This window comes from Callorhinchus milii, unplaced genomic scaffold (assembly GCF_018977255.1).
Source record: "Callorhinchus milii isolate IMCB2004 unplaced genomic scaffold, IMCB_Cmil_1.0 Scaffold6, whole genome shotgun sequence".
NCBI lineage: Eukaryota > Metazoa > Chordata > Chondrichthyes > Chimaeriformes > Callorhinchidae > Callorhinchus > Callorhinchus milii.
The window spans coordinates 7,925,680-7,950,609 of NW_024704747.1; the positions used below are offsets into that span (position 1 = coordinate 7,925,680).

At 42.1% G+C, this 24,930-nt stretch overlaps 1 protein-coding gene across 1 annotated transcript in view; it reads right to left on the bottom strand.

Annotated features, from left to right (window-relative positions):
• Positions 1-24,930, bottom strand: part of thsd7ba (thrombospondin, type I, domain containing 7Ba) — a 180,901-nt gene that overhangs the window by 108,782 nt on the left and 47,189 nt on the right. Inside the window, exons 6-7 of the mRNA XM_042336209.1 lie at positions 7,373-7,564; positions 1,671-1,905 (exon numbers count right to left, since the gene is read on the bottom strand). Coding sequence (XP_042192143.1) covers positions 1,671-1,905; positions 7,373-7,564 — 427 coding nt within the window. The remainder of the gene's footprint in view (positions 1-1,670; positions 1,906-7,372; positions 7,565-24,930) is intronic.

Sequence of the window (24,930 nt, forward strand, 5' to 3'; positions counted from 1 at the left end):
TAGTAATTGGTTAATTGCTGCAGCACAACTGTATCTGATGTTTGAGTTATTTTTATTACCATATTTGTGGTAAAAATTCCTTAAGTATCGAATTACTTTGATGTGCAGAAGGCTGACATCTCCCGCTCTCTCCCACAGCAATCTTATCACTGACATCCATGAAGCTGGCTGACATATTAGTCTTCGGGTGAGCAGTGAGCTTTTATCCCTATTAAAAACCTCAGTAAAGTTGTGATAGTCAAAAGCCACTGTCTGAAAGTCGACTGCATGACCTGACTTCATGGACATGGAGAATAGTGTTGGGGAAAGAGAGTATCTCCAGCACATCTGGCTAATTCATACTCAATAGTTAAGGAATTTCTAAATTTAACCCAGTGTCAGAGCATATCAGCTGCTCAGCAGCAGAATGTTAGTCATGTCAATGTTATGGTTATAAAAGAGTACCGGCGTTTTCATAGCGATAATCTAGCCTCAGATTTAATTGTATGCTTTATTTTTCCTAAAACATAAAATATTCTCCCGCTGACCTTCCAAGCAGAACACCTAGTTTTCAAAAGATTCCTACCTACTGAATGTGAGATACTAGAATGTGACATCAGTAAGAGAAAGAGAGAAACCGAGACAGACAGAGAGAAAGGACATAGAAAGAAAATGAGATATTCAAACTGAGAGCAATTACTAGTCAAATTGTTATTTTATTCCAGTCACAAGGCATATTTTCACTATTTCCACTTTCTTTTTTTCTCCCTTGGTACAGATTATTCAAAGCAGCCCAGGTGTTTGCTGCCAGAGCTCTGTCAATTTGGTGTATGGGATCTGGATTCTTGGATTCTCTAGTCATCCTGTAGCTAACATTCTCGTGATACCTCCTGCCAGCAAGTTCAGCTGAGATCAGGAACCCACAATAAGGGGAAATAGTTGACCACCTGCCTCTCATGATCTTCCACTCCGACATCAGTGACTCACTATAGGAGCGCCCGGAAAACAGACTTGCACCAAGGGCTTTAAAAACAAAAAGGTTCATTTTGATGAGGAAGTTATTGCTTTTTACAGCTGTCTTCTCCAGGCTCTCCCACCTGTCTCTGGCACCTAGCTATATACTGGCGCTGATTTATTAGCAGGTTGCTGGAAGGTCAAACCACCCTGATTGGAGTCCAGCCTTGTTAGCTGCTTTGACTTAGGCAACTTTTTTGAATCAGTCAAAAAAAACACATAAGTGAGGCGCCTAAATTCATAGAAAAAAGGGACTGGGTTTATCCCCCCCTGTCACACACCCTATTTATAAAATGAATCTAAAATTGGACATGAAATATTATTATTAATTTGTTACAGCGTCTTATCACGTCTTCAAGACTTCTAAAGCACTTCACAGAATGTACCTTAAAGTGAATTGACTGTATATTTTGAGGGTCACTGATGTCAGAGTGGAAGACAATGAGTGGCAGTCAGCTATTTCCCCTTATCGCAAGTTCCTGAGTATATCTACCACTTCAACAACAGCATACATCTTCACTTATATGAAAAATAAATTGATTCCTAAATATTTTTCCCAACCCATTACCATTGCCATAAATTACATACAGTAAATCTAAATAAACAATTAGGATTTAAAATGACAGTTCCTCATCCTTAATTTATTTCAATTCTTCCCCTGAAAGAAATCTTAATACCTTTTGGGAGTAACCTGTCCAATCTTGCTTTTCATGCAAGTGACCTTTCGAGTCTGCATCCCGACAGCACATGTGGGCTCTCCATTCCAACTTATAGTGGCATTGAGGGCTGTCACAGATATATCTTCAGTGCAAGGGCCCCAGGGTGAGGCATCCCAGTAAAATATTGTGCAGATGTGCTCATTGCAAGATCGCAATTCGTCCAAGGCTTTGCTGGGTGGACATGGGTTCCCACCTGAAATAGAAAAAAAGTGTTTAACTCACACAATCAACCAGAAAACTCTGTACTTCAATGTGTGATTTAATACCCATAAAAAAATCATGTGAATCCATATTTCAAAGTTGGAACGGTGCTACATTTTGTGACTACGATCAGCCGCTTATTTTTCAAAATGTTGAATAAAGGGAAGTAAAGCACTATCTATCTTTCATCCATAATAATTTATAAAGATGAGAAATAGTTGTACCTCTAGTAATTTGATTCTCCTATTTATTGACTACTTCTTGTAATTTTAAAGTAAATGAAATGTAAATGAATAGCAATTACTCAATCTGATATATGTCCACAATTTGCTCAGCTGAAAAGAACCCAACTCATGTGAGTGTGCTTCTCGTTTCCATTTTTGTGGTTTGAAACATTTCCTTTATTACATATCAACTTGGAAAATATATGAAACATTATACAACATTGAGAAATAAATCTTCAGAGACAATAGTTAGTTGTTGCCGTTTGTTTAAAACTCCCCTTGGCACTTATATTCCGGGGAATGGATTATAAACTTCCAGTGGCATTGGTGGCAATACAGGATCAGCTGTACTCATGCAAAACTGTCTATATACATAATAATAATCCTTGTATTCAAGACGTATGGTTGTTTCAAGGCATATTAAAATGTTATTTTTCAGAGATGTGTCGTCCCTTTTGTTTGAGTAAACTTTACGCAGGTCAACAATATTTTTTTTGACAGCTAACTCCACAGTTGAAAAGAACATGATAGCCAGGAGCATCAGAGATAGCAGAAGAGACCATTTATTCTGCTGTCTCTCGTGCTATCAATTCCACAGATGGGTAATGGTGCACTTTGACAGGGTTGTAAATATCTCCAGAGGCAACAGCATCACTGAACACGGTCTATTGTTGCGCTGCTAAAATCTGAGCTGTTATTCGTCATAGTGTTGTAACATAAATGCGATATTAGAGATTACAGGTGCATATTTAAATATCCCCTTAACCAGTTATAGGTGTGTGGTTCAGAAGCTCATTAGGTTCAAAAAGAAAGAGGAGTTTGCCACAGTGTCCTGGCCTCCAATCCTCCAGGTGAATTGTTCATTTACCTCCTGCTTGTTTATGTAACTTTGTTGGCACAAATGGCTGCCATGTTTGCCTACGAAAAAAGCCACCACATTTCGTGGCAATTACTTGCGAAGCACTTTGAGATTTTTCATCTTGGCGTGGCGCAATAAAAAAATAAAAAAGATCCTTCTTTCTTAGAGGTGTATTGCCCCACAGTTCATTAATATGTCACAAGTGTGTGGTTCAATAGCTGAATAACAGGTTATAGATGTGTTTCAATACCTGAGTAACAGGTTACAGGTGTGTAGTTCACTGACTGAGCAATAGATTACAGGTGTGTAATTCAATGTGTCATTAACAGGTTGCAGGTGTGTGCTTCACAAGATGAGCACGTTACAGGCGTGTAGTTAATCACTAACAGGTTACAGCTGTTTGATTGAAGACAAGGAGCAGTGTTTCGTTCACCTGGTGACAGTGACAGAGGCCTGGAAGAAGGCTGCCTGACTGCCCCGACAGGACAGGGATGCCTTGGTTAGAGAGCCCAAAAGGGAAATACTAAAATCAATCATAAAAGAAACAAACAAAACAACTGCAATATGGCCAAAGTATGTTACCTTTTCTTATGATCTTTATGCAGCTTTCACCCTTACTTCAGCTTAGGTTTTAGCATTGAAAACAATCCATTGCCTCTTTCCACATTTAACCAGTAATGGATGGATAATCAATAAAACATCGTGCTAGTAATGGTACAATATTAATTTTACTTCAGTGATGAGAAAGACATCGTAATTCACGTGTGCTGTACTTCTTGTCAATTATAAATCATTTCCCCTATGAAATAAACCCGATAAAGCACCACTACCAGTGTCACATTCTCTACATTGTCCCAATTGAGATTGATATGGGTTCAGAAATGACTTTAGAGCTCATTGCTAGACAAGGTAGAGAATTTTCCATCCCCACCACAGTCGTTCTTCACTCTGATGAATAGGTAGGCACAAAAAAAATCTTTAAAAAGCAATATTATTACTGCAGGAAGCTCTTGCTAGGAATTTTTGAAAACATCATATTGTACTAAGCAGCCTGCAAGGAAAGTGATGAAAAAAAAACTCCAATGCTGCACTCAAAAAGACTTATTGGATAGGGATTCTCATTCTAAGAAAACCAATCATGCAGGCAGACCAATATCTCTCTGACAAAAGACATGTTGGACCAAGTTGCAAAGGAGTGCCTGGCATTGTGAAGAAGGAAATTGGGTTAAGATTTCCTCCTTTGTAGGCTATAAATTGTATACTGCTGGCAATGCCAAAAAAACAAGTCTATTTCTGCCATCTTCTCCTGGTGGATGAAAAAAGAAAAAGTAAGGTTCAAAGCCCTGAAGGTATTTATTCTGTGATGGGTAACTTGTGCAATGCAAAGGTTACTTTTCCATATACTTGTTCTTCCCACTCATGACAACTTTAATCTAAAACAGAACTGAAGTACAGCATCCCATTTGACCATTTTGCATGTTAACAGGGCTGATGTGGAAGCATCTGTATTGCAGCACAAGAGGCTGAGTGAGCAATTGTATGAGGTTGGTTTTGAGTCGTGGTACTCTTCCTACATCATGATTACAATCCCTTATACAATGGACAGCAAGTAAATGCTACTCCAAGCAAAGAATTCCAATGTACAAGCCACTCTACATTCACTGCTATTGTATTACATCTTCAACCTGCACTCTAATTCAATTCATCATTTATCTATTTCTCAGCAGTATGCCAGGGAAGCCACATCCTCTCACATGGTCCTTATGCAACAGTGGCCAAAGTCTTCAGAAGATTATGGTAGCCGTCAATGGCAAACAATGCCAGGATCCACAGGCAGCCAAAGTGTTCCATATTTGCATTACACACAGAAACAAAAACAACAACAAACAATAACAAGATTTCATTTATAGAACGCCTTTCACGTCAGGAGGATGTCCCAAGGTGCTGGACAGTTGGATCGGGACCCGAGCAGGGGGGAAGTAGTCAGGGTGAGGGGAGGGAAGGGAGGGAGCAAGGAGGGGGTAGAGAGTTGAGAGGGGTGCTGAAGGCACGGTCAAAGAAAAAGGTCTTGAGACCTGCCTTGAAGGAGGAAAGGGAGGCAGCAAGGCGAAGGGACTGGGGGATGGAGTTCCAGAGCCTGGGGGCTGAAAAGCTGAAGGCCCGGCCACCGATGGTAGGGCGGTTGATGTGGAGCAGACCGGCGCCAGAGGAACGGAGGGTACGGGCAGGTAAGTAGGGGGATAGTAGGATGCATCACCTGTACAAAATGAACATTTGAGTTGAAGGACTGAAACCAATTGAAGGTTCAGATGATGCTCATTGTTTTGGTTTATGGTATCAGCTGAGGTGTTGGGTTACAACTTGTTCCATCCAACCATTCATTCGTATTTTATGGTCACAGTGATATAATACCTCATTTTTGAAGCAAATTAATTGCTATGAAACATGCTGTATAAATCCGGATTGAGAAGATGGTTCGAGGAGTAATAATAATAATAATAATCCTTGCATTTGATATAATGCCTTATCACATCTTTGAGATGTTTCAAAGCTCTTCACAGAATATACTATAAAGTGAATTGACCTTATATTTTGTGGTTGTTAGTTAGTTCATCAGTTAGTTAGAAAGTTTGTGAGTAGTTAGTTCTCCTGTATAAACATTGGGTATGAATTAAACAACAACGAAATTACATTTGTATAGCGCCTTTCACGTCGGGAGGATGTCCCAAGGCGCTGGAAAGTCAGAGTTTCAGACCCAAGCTGCGGGTTGGGATTGAGGAGGGTGGAGGACAGGGGGTAGTCAGGGTGATCGAAAGCACGGAGTGAGGAATCTTGAGATGGGTCTTCAAGGAGGCAAGAGAGGACACGAGTTGGAGGGACTGCGGGATGGAGTTCCAGAGGGTGGAGGCAGAGTGGCTGAAGGCCCGCTCACCAATGGTGGGGCAGGCAAGGCGGGGGACGTGAAGCAGGCCAGAGCCTGCTGAGCGGAGGTAGGGGGCGGGATGGTAGGGGGTTAAGAGGTCGCAGAGGTAGGGGGGAGCAAGACCATAGAGGACTTTGAAGGTGAGGACCAAGATCTTGAACTGTATCCTGTGCGTTTGGGTTCTGCTCTCCCATCGTCAAAAGATAAAAATCTTAGCACCCGACTTTGGAGTTCTGCAGGCATTAGCTTTATTTCATGGCCCCAAATATAATGAAATGTAGAGAAAAAAATATAAATCAGACATTATATTGCTCTGCTGTTGACTCAAACAGCATAAATGACTCAAAAACAAAATTGCTGATGGAAGTACTGTAGAAGCTATATTCATATCATTCAAATGTTGTGTCCACAATGTTTAGCAGGAGTCAATACATAAAAAGAAGCAATTTTTTTAACATAAATTATCATAAAGCAACATAAAATATCACATTGAGTACAAACTTATATAAAATATATTTCATCATTGCAAAAAAGAACTGTCCAATTGTAATTACTGTAGCATTGTACAGAACTAGCAATGACTCAGGTTCATCAAACTATAGTTCTTTGCTGGTAAGCAGTATTTCCTACCTTGTGAGTATGTTATTTAGTAATTCAGATGAAACATATGTAGATAACTGGGTTAGTTTATTTTGTCTGGTTTTTGAAGTTGCCATTGAGTGCTACAGCTTTCTTGTTAATCAAATTGTGGTTACCAGCATTCAATGTTATTAAACGGTGTGAAGTACTGACTGTTATAGACGATATTTACCATGGTTTGGATTTTAGTCATCAGTAATGAACTGATAAAATCATGACAGAGTTTAATGGATACTATTCCCATACGTGAAGCATCACTTTACGTTGTCATCATCAGTTGGTAGTAATCCCTGCTCTGAGTCAGAGGTTGTGGGTCAAGCGCCACATCGGGACTTTGAACTCACAGTCTCAGCTGTGAATGCTGGGGGGATCCTGCATTGTTGGAGATGCCATCAATCGGATGAAAAGTTAAACTGATGTCCCATCTGCCCATTGAGGTGGACATACTCTGCTCTGAGACACTATCCTGCGTGTAGGCTATACATATGCAAACTGTTGCTAAATTTGGCCTCAGTGCCCCTGAGTTAAGCAGTGAAAGAATAGTATTTGAATCATTATACAATACCCACCTATCCCCACATCTCCATTGCAAAACTTTTCTTGTATGAAAAGTCCACCAATCACATTAAAACCAAAGATGTTGGTTCACTGCAGGAAACATTTCAAGCCTTTTAAGCTCTTACCAGGATTGCTGATCTAAACAGCAGCTTCACAACGGGACAACAATGCACCTTTGGTGTGGCAATTCTAACAGATGAAAAATGAAAAGTACTGTTAGCAATATTACAAACGACCCCAGCAGTCAAAATGTTACCTTCTCCAGCTGGTGCTATGATAGACCTCATTCTGCTTTGTCTGCCTTCTGCGTTCTTGCCAGAACATGAGCGTGAGCAAACTGACCACTTGGACCATTCGCTGAGAATGCAGTCAGTAGGACAAGGCACTTCACACACAACAAGACTAAGAAAAGGCGATTCTCCACACAGCTCGTTTGATGTCATCTCTCCTATACAAAGACAAAAAAAAGTAAACATTGAACAAACAACACAATTTACACTATATACTGCCATTCACTGTGGAAAAATATAAGTTTGGTTGAAGCAAAGAAGGGCTTCAGATGAGAGTAAATTCTGTGAAGAGCTATGAGATGTCCTGCCAACATGAATCAAATGTATGCATTATAATTATCATTATTTTCCAGCTGACATTGGCAGAAATCATAGAAGAAGACCAAATGAGACTTGCATTCAAACAGAGATCGTGCTTTTATTTACATGAATGTGACCGACCTTGTCACTGAATGTAGTACAAATCCTCATGTCAAATCCTATTAGGTGAGTCTCACTGTATGTCGAATTTTTTTCAGTTGGGCTGTTTTTGTCAAATTAAGTCAAATTAATCTGACATGTCAGCTAATCATAAAAACAATTAGGCAATAGATACGCATATGGATCTCTGGGGGGTTTATTGGATTCTTCTATCCAGAAACACAGGCATTGGAGATAATTGATTGACTGCAAAAAACTGCCCACCTCACCTTGAGACATTTCTGTTCAATTGATGCTTCACCACAAAGCAAAACTCTTTCATATCACTCAAACTGGCAGGTGCCTTATTTTTTCCCTCCAAGACTCTATTGGCTCATTCACAAATTGATGTCCTATGCATCAAAATATGAATTTATAAAAGTAACTAATATACATGCAAACATGTGAGGACATCTCAAAACATTTTCCAGGATATACTGATTTAAATAAAGACACCTCAGTAACCATATGGGAGCTTATTCCCCTCCATGGATGTACATCCATTATGTACAGTTTATTTCATGCATACTTTGCATCAGTAAGCATTTATCTGAGAGATATAGAAGGTATATTTCCAGAAATGCCTTATTTCTATAACTGTTAAATAAACATCAACAATGTATTGATTTTGGCAATTAAGTTTTCAACAAGTATTCAGGAGCGAATTTGTATCCATGAACTCTGGATGATAGTACAAATATTGCACTTCATGTCCTGGACAATGCTGCAATTACAGCCTAATACATTACAGCAATTAAAACTATAATGAAATACATTGCAGAAATATATTATGCATCTATTGTAACTACTTTTATATGCTGTTTCAGTAATGATTATTTTTCACCTACTTCCTCGACCCCATCCCTACCCCTCTCCTTACCTCCCAGCTCCACCTCCTTGCCCCTCTATTCACAAACATCATAAACCTCTCCCTGTCCACTGGTACCGTTCCCATCCCATTAAAAACTGCTGTCATCACTCCTATCCTTAAAAAATCTTCCCTAAACTCATCTCTACTCCCAAACTACCGCCTCATCTCCACCCTCTCTTTCCTCTCCAAGGTCCTGGAATCAGTTGTTGCTTCCCAGCTTCACTCCTTCCACTCCCTTCACAAACCCCTCCAATCGGGCTTCTGTGCCGCCCACAGCACAGAAACAGCCCTGGTCAAAGTGACAAATGGCATTCTGTCCATCTGCGACCAGGGCTCCCTCTGCCTCCTCATCCTCCTTGACCTCTCTGCTGCCTTCGATACCGTCGACCACTCTATCCTGATTCACAGCCTCTCCTCTCACCTCAACTTTCACAGCTCTGTCCTTGACTGGTTCAGATCGTACCTCTCACACCACTTCCAATTCTCTACAAACTGTTTCTCTTCTATCCCCTGCACCGTCTCGTGCTGGATGAAAGCTAATTTTCTTTAGTTGAATGTCAACAAGACTGAGGTTCTCCTGATTGGCTCCCGTCAGCGCCTCCTCACCTCAGGCGCCGACAGCATCACCGTCCATGGTTGCACACTCCACCTTGCTAAACCAGTCTGGAACTTTGGCATCTTGTTTGACCCTCAACTATCCTTTCTACCCCATATCTGCGCCATGACCTGCTCTGCCTTCCCCCACCTCCGCATCATCTTCCACCACTGTCTCACATCGCAGGCCGCCGAAACCCTCATATATGTTTTCATTACATCGAGGCTCGACTATGCAAACTTATTGCTTGTCGGCCTCCCCAACTCCTCCCTCCATAGGCTGCAGATCATTCAGAACTCTGCAGTCCGTGTCCTCTCCCGCACTAGGCTCTGTGACCCTATCACCCCCATCCTCGCCCGACTCTACTGGCTTCCCATCATATAGAGGATACAGTTCAAGATCCTGGTCCTCACCTTCAAAGCCCTCCACGGTCTTGTTCCCCCCTACCTCTGCGACCTCCTAATCCCCTAGCAACCTGCCCACCCCTCTGATCAGCGGGCTCCGGCCTGCTTCCCATCCCCGCCTCACTCGCCACACTATTGGCGGGTGGGCCTTCAGTCACTCTGCCCCCAACCTCTGGAACTCCATCCTGCAGTCCCTCCATCTTGTCCTCTCCCTTGCTTCCTTCAAGACCCATCTCAAGACCCTCCTCTTCGACCATGCTTTTGATCTCCCTGCTTCTTACCCCTACCCATCCCCGACCTCCAGCTCGGGTCCGAAAGTCTGTCTGTCCAGCGCCTTGGGACGTCCTCTTGATGTGAAAGGGGTTGTCTAAATGTAATTTTGTTGCTGTTATATTTGCGCCAAGCTGAAAGCTTACTGAAACTTAGCAATGCACCAGAACTCATGTTTATTTATTCATTCAATACAGTGTAAATACAGAGCATACAACATGCCAGTCATAACCTGATGCATCGTAATTATTTCTGACATTTACTTCAGATTGATCAATGATGTTGCAGCCATCTGGATAACATCCAGCTCTGTACATTGGCTGCATGATTACTTGCTGTAATTGTGCAGATGTTTGGGAAGGTATTTCACCCTTTCCTCTGTAACTGGGAGAGGTTAGGTTTTACTCCACCATGGTCCTAGCTATATTGTTATCTCCCCCACCACCCCCAACACACACACACACACAGATGCACACAAAATGAGGGGTGTGGGGGAATAAAATGCTCGCCTATCACCCATGTTTGACGTGGCAACATTCCAAAAGTAGGTTCTTGCTGATGACTTCTGTAGCTGGTCAATGGAGCACTTTTTCTCCAATCAGGTTCTACCACACAATCGTAATCACCTTCTCAACTCCTGGTTGCAATTCTAGGAACACATTTGTTCAAGGAAAAGTGTCGATCTGTCTGAGCCAGATCTCAGATCTGTGTGACGCAAGCATGTAGTTAAATACCTCACCAACCAGCCAAAAAAATCATCTTTTTTTGTTGCAGGTATTTTTCAGGAATTGTGCAGAAGCAAGATGCTTCACTTAACTGGTGGTAGTTTTTCCAACCTCCTCCTCCATGCTTGAAGTAAAAACATAAACATAAATTTCCCCACACTAATAATTTACTGCACACACTTCACTTAATTGCCTTTCCGATTAAGACATAGCACGTTTTTAAATGTTTTGGCTGACTCTTTGCCTCAATACATGCCCGAGGACCAGTGTAGAATGCTGATAGAGCTTAGAATGGTATCATTTCCTCTTGATTCAATGCAACTCTACCTTTTAAAACTCTGCCCTAACAGCTGGCAGAGTACACAATGGTGGCAGTAAGTTTAGAATGGACGTATGTTTTGTTATCCTTTGTATGTACTGCTCGCTTCTCTCAAGGACTGTTGAAAAATAATGCTTTGCTTCAGTCTTTACCAACACTGCACTGTGCTTGATATTTTAAAATAGCACTTCAAACTCCTCCAGATATAATCTCCACTGGCTTGTGAACTACTGTAGCCCGTACTACTTCTGAGGTTCAGAAAATCAACTTTGCCTGTTTGAATATCTGTTTGAGTATAAGGGCTCACATCAGAGCCCACCATGGTCCTGTTGGGTTGGCTACCCCAGCCCCAGCCTATGGGATAATGCCACCCACCTGACCGCTCGCTCCCGGTCCCCGTGTGCGCACTATGGCTGCCGCTTTGACCCGAGCCCCCTCACCCCCTCCCTCCCTCCTCCTCTCTCTCCCCCAAACCCTCCCCCCTCTGCATCTCTCCCGCTCTCTCCTCCTCTCTCTCCGTCCCTCTCGCCTTCTATCCCCACTTGACCCTCCCACAACCTCCCTCTGTTCCAGCCTGGGAATCCTCCGCCGGGCTCACCGTGGCACTCGGCGTTGGCTGTCCAGCAGCAGCCACACCGACTGCCCCATTCCCCACCACACTCGCCAGCCACCCCGGACACAGACCCGGGGAGCCAACCTCTCCTCCCTTATCTCCATTTCCCCCACCCCTGCTTCACAACCTCCCCTCCCACACACCCTTCAGTCAACCGCTCCCTCCACATCGGACTACAAAACGTCCGCTCCCTCTGTAACAAGGCCCTGGTCATCAACGATCTCATCCTTGATGAGAGCATTGACATCATGGCCTTAACGGAAACCTGGCTCACCCCAGGCGACACCTTCCCCCTCACGGAGGCCACACCACCCGGCTACACCTCCCACCACATCCCTCGCCCCAACCGCCGTGGCGGTGGTGCAGCCCTTATCTCAAGGACACTACTTGCCCTATCCCCCTACTCCTCTGGCTCTTTCCCCTCTTTCGAGCACCTCACCCTCTCCCACCCCTCCTTCCTCTCACTCAAAATCCTCCTCCTCTACCGGCCCCCTAAAACCTCTCCCACCTTCATCTCCGATATTTCGACACTTCTTACATCTCTCTGCCTCTGCTCTGATCGCCTCATCATCCTGGGCGACTTCACCTGCACTTCACCCCCTCCTGCTCCATCTCCTCAGACTTCTCTTCCCTGCTCTCCTCACTCAACCTCTCCCTCCACATCAACTCCCCCACTCACAGTCACGGCCACCCACTCGACTTGGTGATCACCCGGGGCCTCAGTGTCTCGGATGTCACTATCACCGACAAGGCCGTCTCTGATCACCACTTCATCTCCTTCACCACCTCCACCCCCTCCCCACCTCCACCAGACCCACCACCATCTTCTACCGCCCCTGGAAGAAGTTACCCCACAATCCCTAACCGCTGCCTTGGAGTCCTCTGAACTCCTCTCCCTCTGGCCTTCAACCCTCACTGACCCCTCTTCTCCTCTCCCCCTCCTCCATAACACCCTCTCCTCCACATTCGACACTCTTGCCCCCATCACCTCTCGTACTGTCTCCTAATCTTGCTCCTACCCCTGGTTCACCACCCACCTCCGCTCACTGAAGCGCCAGGTGCGAGCCGCTAAACGCACCTGCGTCAAATCTGGCCTTACGGTCCACCGACAAATCTGGCTGGACCTCCTCAAAATCTACCGCTCCACTCTAGCCTCGGCCAAGTCGTCCTTCTACTCCAGGATAATCCTGGAGGCGAAGAACAACCCCAGGCAAATGTTTTTTTACCACATCCCGACTCCTCCGTCCTCCCCGCCACCCCACGCAGGTCATCTCCTCCAACCTTCACTGCGAGGAGATGCTGGATTTCCTTGAATCCAAAATCAAGGGAATCCGCTCCGCGGTCACTTCCCCTCCAACATCCACCCACCCCCACCCCTTCCCTCCCACACTCCGACTCCTACCCATCCTCCCCTACACACTTTCGTACCCGTTTCCCCACCCTCTGTCACCAAACTCATCCTATCCCTGAAACCCACCACCTGCTCCCTTGACCCCATCCCCACTCCACTCCTTATCTCCCAGCTCCACCTCCTTGCCCCATATATCACAGACATCGTCAACCTGTCCCTCTCTGTTCCCATTCCCTTAAAAACTGCCACCATCACTCCCACCTTGAAAAAACCCTCCCTTGATGCATCGCAGCTATCAAGCTACCGGCCCATCTCCAACCTCCCCTTCCTGTCCAAGGTCCTGGTACGAGTTGTCACCTCCCAGCTGCGCTCTTTCCTCTCCACCCATTCATTATTCGAACCCCTTCAGTCGGGTTTCCGTGCTGCTCATAGCACAGAAACTGCCCTGGTCAAGGTCACCAATGACATCCTGACCATCTGTGACCAGGGCTCCCTCTGCCTCCTCGTCCTCCTCGACCTATCGGCAGCATTCGATACGGTCGACCACACTATCCTCCTCCACCGCTTGTCCTCCCACCTCAACCTTCAAGACCCTGTCCTTGAGTGGTTTAGGTCGTACCTCTCCCACCGTCTTCACTTCGTTTTCACGAACGGCTTTTCCTGCAGCCCCCACACTGTCTCGTGCGGTGTCCCTCAGGGCTCTGTCCTCGGTCCCCTCCTCTTCACCCTCTATATGCTCCCCCTTGGTGACATCATCCGCAGACATGGGGTTAACTTCCACATGTATGCGGATGACACCCAACTCTACCTTTCCTCCTCTACCCTCAACTCCACGACCACCGATGTCCTGACAGCCTGCCTGTCCGACATCGAGTCCTGGACGAGAGACAACTTTCTTCAGCTCAACGTGCGTAAAACTGAGGCCCTCCTGATTGGCTCACGTCAGCGCCTCCGCACCTCAGGCGCTGACAGCATCAGCATCCAAGGCTGCACTCTCCACCTCTCAAAGCCAGTCAGGAACCTCGGGTTCTTTTCGACCCTGAGCTGTCCTTTCTCCCTCATATCCGCGCCACAACTGGCACCGCCTTCCATCACCTCCGGAATATCGCCAGACTACGGCACTACCTCACCCCTCACGCTGCTGAAACTGGTCCACGCCTTTGTCACCTCAAGGCTGGACTATGGGAACTCTCTCCTCGCCGGCCTTCCCGGCACCTCCCTCCACAAGCTGCAGGTCATTCAGAACTCTGCAGCTCGTGTACTGTCCCGCACCAGGCTTCGGGACCACATCACTCCCACCCTCGCTCGCCTCCACTGGCTCCCCATCCCCCAGAGGTTCAAATTCAAGATCCTCATCCTCACCTACAAGGCCATTCATGGTCTTGCTCCCTCCTACCTCTCTGACCTACTGTCCCACCTACCTACCTGCCCGTACCCTCCGTTTTTCTGGCTCCGGTCTGCTCCACATCCCCCGCCCCAACCGCCCTACTATCGGTGGCCGGGCCTTCAGCCTCTCAGCCCCAGGCTCTGGAACTCTATCCCCCAGTGCCTTCGCCTTGCCTCCTCCCTTTCCTCCTTCAAGGCCGGTCTCAAGACCTTTCTCTTTGACCGTGCCTTCAGCTCCCCTCTCGACTCTCACCCCCTCCTCGCTTCCTCCCTTCCCTCCCCCTGACCATTTCCCCCCTGCTCGGGTCCTGACCCAACTGTACAGCGCCTTGGGACGTCCTCCCAACGTATTGCGCTATGTGAGTGTAGCCAGCCTGGCTCATCGGCAGGACCTGGAAGGACAGACCAGTCACTGGGGGCAGGGAATCATCCCACTCAGCTTCTGTTAACCCTACAAACCAAAGCCCTAAGAGGTAGGGTGGTCCTAGCTGGACAAGTAGCGGGAAAGCTTACCGGACAGCAATATCAATGGCAAGCTATGCGGTTTTAGCTGGTCAGACTCCAGCAGTACCCCAATACACACTCTGGAGTCCCCAAGCCATGACTTTGGCCAACCTGTGCCTAATATTTTCCAGAATTAGGAAAGCAGGATGTGTCCACCCAGGGAGAGAGTGGCATTCCATTGAAACAATCTGTCTCTGGGATTTCCATGTGTTGGTGGAATGCATGGAAATCTCAGCTTGGTTTGCATACTCTTAAGCATGGTGATGGGTTTCCACACGTATCAGACACCCGGCTGATACCCAACAAAAAGGGATCTGGTGAAGGAGTGGTGAAATATTCCCTGTTGACAGAATGCGCTGTAACCTCTTAATAATAATAATAATAATCCTTGCATTTGATATAGTACTTTTCACGTCTTCTAGACGTCTCAAAGCACTTCACAGAATAGACTGTAAAGTGAATTGACTGTATATTTGAGGGCGAAATGTGGCAGCCAATTGCGCACAGCAGTGTCCCACAAACAGTCGTGGTTTGAAGTGACCAATTTATTATTGTTTTATTTTCTTGAGGGATTATTATCAGGCATGTGAAGTAAGGAAACTTGCCCAAGGTTTCACCCTGCTGGGAATCAAACCCAGGTCTCCTGTTTGTAAAGCGAGTGCTCTAACCACTGAGCTACAGGACTTCAAGGACTCCTCTTCCCTCATCACTTCACAAATGCTAATAAGTTGCATTCCACAATGGTATTCAGGAGACACAATTTTCTCTCCTCAAATCTTATATACAATTTAAATAAATAAGATATGCTAATAAAGTATAATTCAGCACCATCTCTCAAAATGCAATCTAATTATAGCTTTCAACAAATACCCTGTGGCTTTATTTCGGAAGAATCTCTAAGTTTGTTTTTCAAATGACCAAGACAATATTTCCCTTCTCCGCTCCACTCCCCTGAAAGTAATTTCTTCATTTCCGAATTAATCAGTCATGGTGACAACAAAAATGTTTATAAGGGTTTGCAATCAAATTAAAAAGAAACTGGTACTTTAAGTCCAAACAGTAATTCCAGACAGTGATAAAATATTCCGTTCCTGAAAGTGGAATCAAATCATGCCTTTCTCCTCAATACCAACAATCTTATTACAGCCCACACCAATATCATCTGCTGTCTACTGATATGTAGAAGTCCTGATGTATAAAGTAATTACACTTATTAATTCTGAAGGTTTTTGATGTATTCTTGAAGCAAAATATCAAATATTTAAAAATTACATTATTTAAAAGTAGGTATTTAGAGTTTACTGTCAATTAGGAATTGATTGAAATATTTCTTCAACGGTATTTTATAGAACTTGCGGTAAGAGCCATATGGATATTTTATTTGCAGCTGTCAAATGATGAAAAATGTGCTGGTGTTGGAAGCTACAAAGGGTGTTCAGTACTTGAATGGTTAAAACAGTGCAGTCAGATCAAATAAATCAAATAAATGTTTGCAATCCAGGCATTATGAATTTCATCGTGCTTATAGATAGCAGTGGTGTATTGCCATATTTTTTGGCTTTCATCTGTGTTTTTTATTTCCTGATGGTTCTACAACAACAACATTACATAACCATGTACTGAATGAACCCACATCATATTGTTATGGACGTCACTCAATATTTTAGGCTGAATCTTTGCCATAAATGTTTTAATTCCCCTTCTTTAGCTTCTAATCGTACTTGCTGCACGGTACTTCTTCACAGTAAAAATAATAATAATCCTTGCATTTGATATAGCGCATTATCGCATCTACTAGACGTTTCAAAGCACTTCACGAAATATACTGCAACGAGAATTGACTGTATATTTTGTGGGCGAAACGTGGCAGCCGATTGCGCACAGCAGTATCCCATAAATAGTCGTGGACTGAAGTGATCAATTTATTCTTATTTTGTTGAAGGAATTATTACCCCCGGAAAAGTGATCCGCCAATCGACTCACAGCTGGATTCCTATTTACTGCTAGGTAATCAGAGGTGTGTGGAGCAAGGAAACTTGACCAACTTTTTGCCCTACCGAGAATCAAACCCAGGTCTCTCCCTTGAGAAGCAAGTACTCTAACCACTGAGCTATAGGACTCCACAATGAAATCTGAAGTATTTGAACTGCATCATTCAAAAACAAATCTGAAGAGACTTGTGAAAATCTGAAAATGCTGCCAGAGTAATTTTAAAAAAATATATTTTTTATTAAAAAACATGACAAAGGGGCAAGATTTATTTATCCAATAAATACTACTACTTGCATTTCCTATAGTGCTCTATCACACTGAACCATGACATCTTCTTTACATTCGCACAAAACATTACAAATTAATAGTAAAGTTAAAAGTTCTTGGGCAGTCCATTGTGTCACTTTTCAACCTTAATACTATTAAAAAGCTGGATATACTCCTTGCTCAATAATAACATTAATTCCATTCAGCTTTGGAACTGTAAACATATGCTTGGTTACACATCCACCCACTTCCCTTTGTTCCTTGGCCAGAGTGATTTTAGACTGGGAAATGGTGTTTCTCATTCATAATCCTTTTCTCGTCTGCTTTGTAGCTTACAACTCACCTGCTGATTTTCCTCACTTTCTTCCTTCCTGTCTGGAAGTTCAAGGTCCCCCACGTTGAAATAGCAGATGCAAAAGCGCTTTTATTTGCACAAGCTACTTAAGAAATCATTCTATCAGTATGAATCTAACAATAAAACACAAAAGGCTATTGAATTGACCAGCAGGACTAGTGTGTAGGAAAGAATAAGAAACAAGTAAAGAGCTGTGAGAATTCTTTCAATCTTTGTTGATACCAGTCCATAACAAAACTGGTCGTTTGTGAGCTAATGAAGTACTCCTTCAGTCTATGAAGGGTTACATTGATTGAAAGGGGAAAAGGTTGAGTTCTGTTTTAACCAGTATTTTTTTCTGAAATTGGCTGATAGCTCTTCCTTCTGCATTACTTGATGCACTTGTTTTGCTCTGTAAATCTCAGATGCTGTGTTCTTATTGAAAATGCTGCTGTGCTGGTTTCTCAGAATTGCTTCTGACATTTGAAAAATATTTCATACTTTAAGCCCGAGGAATAAAAATGCTAATAAAGAAAAATCCTCAAGTTTTCACAGTGAATCTTTGTTCTCTAAGTTGAAAGTGCTTCCAAAATTCTACAAGGAAATTAATGCAAGCATATATTTCCATAAATTACATAAAACCATATGGCTACAATTACATTACAGTTTCTGATTCATTTTCCCACTTGCATAAAATGTCTCTTTTATACTTTACATATCACCTGATTTGCAAATGGAACACCAAAGCTACAACTAATACATTTCTGGTTGAATATCTAAAGTATCATCAGACATTTCACTGCAGGCAATCACAGAAACATAATTTGACTACAAAATACAATCAATACTTTATAGTAAATCCAGCGAAATGCTTTGAAACATCTTTGCATTATGAAATATACCAAATGCAAGGATTATCTATTTATTATTACAATTGATTCTACAATTCTATTTCTAATTGATCCTTCATCCTTTAATTTAATTAATTCATCCTTTTGATGATGCCCTGATTCCAGTGTCAGAAATGTTAGTCAATAGAGGATGATACCACATATCTTCAGATTCCACCTCAGTGTGACAGCTGCACAGATTTGTTCATATGAACTTGTACTTTTTATATCCTTGTATTTGATATAACACATTAACATGTAGTTTAGACGTCTCAAAGGGCCTCACAGGGATTACTGTAAAGTGTTGTGTCTGTCATTTTTAAGCAAATGCAGCAGCCAATTTGCACACAGCAACGTTTCAAACAGTCATTAAGTGAGTGACCGATTTAATCTGGAGAATTACTGGACAGGACACTGTGAGAAACTGCCTTCTCTTTTAGAGTAGTGCCACGGGAACTTTAATGTCTACCAGAACAGGCAGATAACATTTTGGTTTAATATTTCATCAGAAAGATAGCACCCTTGGCAATGCAATGCTTCTCCAGCACTGCCTTTGACTGTCAGTCTAGACTGTGAACTCAAAGTCCCAACATGGTGCTTGAACCCACAATCTTTTGATTCAGAACTAAGTGTGCAACCAACTGAGTCAGGCTGAGAGCTTTGTATAAAAACATAACTTACTCAGTATTTGGAAATTTGAAAGGGAAAAAATGGGATGTAAAATGTGATGCACTTGCTATCAGTAACCAGATGTGCATCACACCAAACCACAGGAGCTCCACTCCAACAGGATCTACTTCCAGTGCAGAGTTCTTATAGGTCAGGTTGATGCACTTTGCGTCATCCAATATAAATAATAATAATCCTTGCATTTGAAAATAGTGCCTTACCACATCTTCGAAATGTCTCAAAACGCTTCACAGAATATACTGTAAAATGAATTGACCTTGTATTTGGGGGCACAATTATCAATATCGTCTATTGTGGCCCCTTAAAAATCCCCTTGTTTCCAATATATTTTCCAGCTGGAAAAAGTCTACTCAGATAACATATGCACTGAGGCTCTGTCATTGAGCTAAACTGAAACTGGCATTCTTTAGGTTTACAGATGTCAATCCTATGCATGCATGGATAAAGAGTGTGCAGAATTTGGCAAACTATTAAATTCAGTTTTAACGTTGAAAAACATTTTCTATAGTTCTTGAAAGAAACTTACAGAAAAAACTGCTTCAAAATTAAAGACAGCATTTAAAAATTTGATAAATTTGGGACACTTTGCGATACAAAATCAAGACCCAGATGAAATTTCTACCCGCAGGTTGTAATAACTGATAGAAAGGGGATGATTTCACCCCAATAAAACTGAGGTGATTTTCTTTACACAGAGATATAATGCTCTCATTCCACTGTTCATAATGATAAAATGGATACAATTCTTTTTCATTAATGTGGCTATCATCAGGACATTGTACTGCTCATTTCATTGATAATTCATTTCAGTTAATCCAAAACCAAAATCTCTGAATGCTTATTTCACGTGCACACAAACAATCAACACCTGGTGATCTGACAATCAACGTTCTCATATCCTTGTGAGATCAGGAAGCTACATGCTTGGGAACCGTTCTATGGAAGTGGATTAATAGCACACTCCCATGCCTGCACTTCCTCATAGAATTCTCTTAACATTTATCTCACAATAAGTGGAAATAGCACAATAATAGCAACCATAAAAATAAAGCACAAAAAAAGCCAATTATTTCTCGATTTAACATTGCCTACAGATCATGCTCAGAGTGTTGTCCTTGTTATTCTAATTCTCATGAATATCCAAAGGTTGAGAAGTCAAATGAAAGTCTAATGAGAAGAACTGGGGCTCATAATCACTGCCTAAATTAATACATTCAGTTTTAATGGAATGTTCTGCACTTGACTGATTCCTGCTAAAACGGCCGCTTCAAGACAAGAGTTGCAGGAGATTTTATTTTACTGCATAGTTGGCATTCACAATAAGGCAAAAAATATTCCCTCATCTATATTGCATCAGGACGGTTGTTCAAGGCATTATATTCCAAACAGGTGTAATATGGAAAACTGAATGAGGATTTGTAAAAACAAATTGAGTGAAATGAGTGTATGCTGAATTATTTCAGCAACCGAGTTTCTTCTGGCTGATCTATTCCCGTCAGTCAGCTGCTACGTTGAGCATCAAATCTGCATTTTTAAAACTTACAATACCTAACAGTTGCAGAGTTAAACTCATCTGTGGTAAACCAATCAAATATTCATCCAACATTTTCCTAATCCATTGAAACTAACAGCTGATAGTCCAGTGCATGAACCATTATACAAATGGTATTGCTCATTGGCCCATTTACATATTTATGCACCCTGTGTATTAGGTATAAAGCTGGCAATTAGACCTACTTCTCTAAACTGATCATTAAATGTAACATTAGTTGGGCATTGGGCACTTTGCAAGACATGCATGTACCATATCAACTTGTCTGCTCCACGTCCCCCGCCTAGCCCGCCCCACCATTGGCAGTCAGGTCTTCAGCCTCTCTGCCCCAACCATCCCACAGTCCCTTCACCTCGCTCCCTCCCTTGCCTTCTTCAAGGCCCATCTCAAGACCTCCTCTTTGACTGCGCCTTTCGAGACCTACCTTACCTTTGTGGAGTCGTGTAGCTCAGTGGTTAGAGCACTCGCTTTGCAAGTGAGAGCCCTGAGTTCAATTCCAGGCAGAGGGCAAAACCTTGGGCAAGTTTCCTTACTCCACACAGAGCCTAATAATAATCCCTCCAAAACCAAAAACAATAATAAATTGGTCATTTTCAATCTACGACTGTTTGTGGGACATTGCTGTGCGCAATTGGCTGCCGCATTCGCCCACAAATAGACAGTCAATTCACTTTACAGTGTGTTCTGTGAAGCGCTTTGGGACGTCCTCCCGACGTGAAAAGCGCTATATCAAATGCAAGGATTATTATTATTATTATCCTCCACTCCTCCTGATCCCAACTCCCTGCTCGGGTCCAAGTCCCTGACTGTCCAGCATTTTGGGACATCCTCCTGACATGAAAGGTGCTATACAAATGTAACTTGTTGTCGTTGTTGTTCAATACCCTGACAAACAGAAAGATTAATAGACAATAAAATAATTAAGAACATGCCACAGATGTATTTTTCCAGGCTGTTCTATTTTTTATACAATTATTTGCTTTGTTCATATAAGAGGGGAAAGATGTACCTTTAGTAATAGCTCGAAATGCTAAATCTGCCATTCCAAAGTGAAATTGGTAATAATAATAAATAAAAATCCTTGCCATAAAATATAGCACCCATAACATTGAGAACATATCAAAGCGCTTGTCTGTAGATCAATTTTGTCTGCAGAATTTTCGAGGATCTCCCTTCTCATTTTGAATAGTAATAACAATAAACCTTGCATTTGATATATAGCGCCTTATCATGTCATTGAGACGGCTCAAAGCGCTTCATAGTATAGACTGTAAAATGGATTGCCTGTGTATTTTGTGGACAAAACGCAGCAGCTAGTTGCACAAACAACCATGGAATGACTAATCATTTATTTTTAGTGCCATTGGACTTTTAATGTTCACCTGAATAAGCAGACAGAACATTGGTTTAATATTTTATCTGAAGGATAGCACCCCTGACATTGCAGCACTCCCCCAAGACTGCAGAGGAATGTCAGCCAAGACAATGATCTCAAAATCCAGACATAACACTGTTAGTATATGTCACAAGTTTATTATTCTAAATACTCATATCAATATTTATTTGTGAAAACTTAATTACAAAATCTATTCCCTTTATGTTGATACCAAATGAGGTACATAAACCCATTTGCTGATTCCACAAAAGTCTCAATCAACAAAGTAAAAATTATTTTGTCTTTCAATAGTGTTCTCTTCGCGACTTTTGAGACTGCCATCAAGAACCAAAATACAGAACAGTACCTGGAAACCTGAAGTAAGATGGAAATGAAAGGCTAGGAGTAAAAGCCTGAAATCCAGGAACAAACACAGACTTGGAAGAAATGGTTGAAGGAAATATGAAGTAAACTCTTTAAAGAAACTTTAGGAAAGGCCAGGACAAGTCGTGTTGATAGGGATCGACATCATCAGGGGTGAGCAAGAACAGATGACTGGGGAGGTTCTGATAGAACAGAGGAGTCAGAAAAGGACCCTGATCAAGAAACTCGCTATCGGTATCTAAGTTGAACACATCTGGCATGAAATGATAAACCAATCCAAATAAAAAAATGAAAACCTACAAGCTGAGGAACTGTGCCACAAACATAGATAAGGCAGCAACTTTGATTTGGAACTTATTATTATTTAGAATAGTCCTGAGGAGTTTCAAGTTACATATGTGACTTACTGATCACTCCCTGGATTGTGCAATTAATACAGTAATTCTGTTTATTATTCTTTAACTAACTGCACAGTTAAGGAATGACAAACAAAGGCAACAAGCATCAGTGAAATTATTAGAATCATAGAAGTTACAGCAAGGGAGCAGATCATTTGGTCCATCGAGTGTAAAGGATTAGAGCTAACTGGTGTAATCCTAATTCCTTGCTCTTTTCCCGTACCCTTTTTATTCTTAGATTATCAAACATTTATCGATTTCCATCTTCAACGTTGTTGTGGTCTAAGCCTCAATAGTCACTTGTGGCAAAGAAGAAGCAAAGAGATTTGCTTATCTGTCAAGCAACATGCAGTTTCAAAATGATTAAATGATAGTGACAGATGGTAGGGGGTGAATTAGTCACTGTTAATCCCCCATTGGTGCAGAAACGTACGACTCTTTTATTCTTACGATATCAACTGCCTCATATCTATTCAAAAACGTCTGCAGATTGGACAGTTTGCAATATACCTGGGATATAGGGGGGATACAAGTTGAAAGCACAATGCACTATAGAATAACACAAATTGAATTTAAAAACGTAGATTGGCTTCCCATCCACAAAATGCCATGTTACATTAAATTGACAAGTTTAGCCTTTGTTCAGGGCTCCAGTATACATCACTGTCACAGCGCACAGATACCCAATTGGTCACTAGGAAGAAACGGAATACAGCTTGGTAATTTTTCTTTGACAAATGGAAATTGTCCCTTAAAAAATCTAAAAATCAAATAGCTTAATGGCATTTTTATAATTACACGTAAGGATTTTAATTTTCACTTAGCAAGCGCAGACTGGTTCATACACTATAAACCAGACAGCAATGAGGTTAAGGCTTTGATAGAGGCAGAGAAGAGCAACAAGATTGATGCCACTTGTAAGAGAAACAAGCTATGAGGGAATTATTAGATAAAATTCAGCCCTAAAAAGAAACATCTCACGGACGGCCTTAGAGAGGGAAACCAAGAGGTTTGAGAAAGTAAACCCAGAAAGATACTTCCAGATACAACAAAACAGGATATAAGTGAGCGCATGTTCCAGGGTGTGAAGAGGAATTTCAAGAGAAACATCAACAAGTATTTATTCACGCAGAAATACTACAACAACTGGATTTAATTTTCCAGGAAGGGGGGCTAAGGCCAGGCCATTGGAGTCATTTATGAAACAGCTTGATTCTGTTCTGGAAAGATGGTGGCATGATTGTTCTGAAAGGACAAAATCAAATGAAACAAAATCCAAATTTGTCTTGTGATCAGTCTCATTAAATCTGCCCATATCCATAAGCCCTTTGAGCTTTGCCTCTTATTTTTTCAGTGTTACATTATGATTTTTTATTATCTTATTTCTATTCAATCCTTATATGGTTGTGCTTTGTTATCATACACTTTAAAATCGCCTTCACTGTCTCACCCCTCCCTTCCTCCCTGTGCCATCTTCTCCAGCCTATTCCCCTGTTTATGCCCCTTGTTCTTTCATACAACTCTACTACTTAAATATATCATTATTGATTAAATTAAATCCTCACTCACTCCATTAATGGCCTGCAGAATTATACCTTTGCTCTTAGAAACTTTTTTCCCCCAAAATCCCTTTGCCTTTCTCCTGTTTCTGTCTTACAAACCTTTCTTTTTGACATGTATTCTCTTTAATAACAAACAGTAATAAATTGGTCATTTTCAATCTACGACTGTTCTTTGATATAGCGTGAAAAGCGCTATATCAAATGCAAGGATTATTATTTTTATTTTTTTAATTAACACTCTTACTTTCTTCCTTTCCTCTCTGCTTGCTGCTCCCTATTGAATCTGTGAATCACTTCCAGACATTAAGCACATTGAACGTTACCATGTAAAGCACAATTTGTTGCTATTTATGTTACAAGAAAAGTACAATTGCTACTCAATTATAAGTTACATGATATTTCTGTTATCCTGCAGTTACAATCGCTATGGTCTTGTTTCTCAATACATTTTCCCCTCAACATCATATTGCAAGTTGGTGATTTGCTATGTAGGCTGCTCTGGGGTGCTGAATTCATATAAATAAATGATAAGCACAGTCAGTGGTAACTGCTTGAAGCAAAGCTAAAATTACACTCAGAAAGC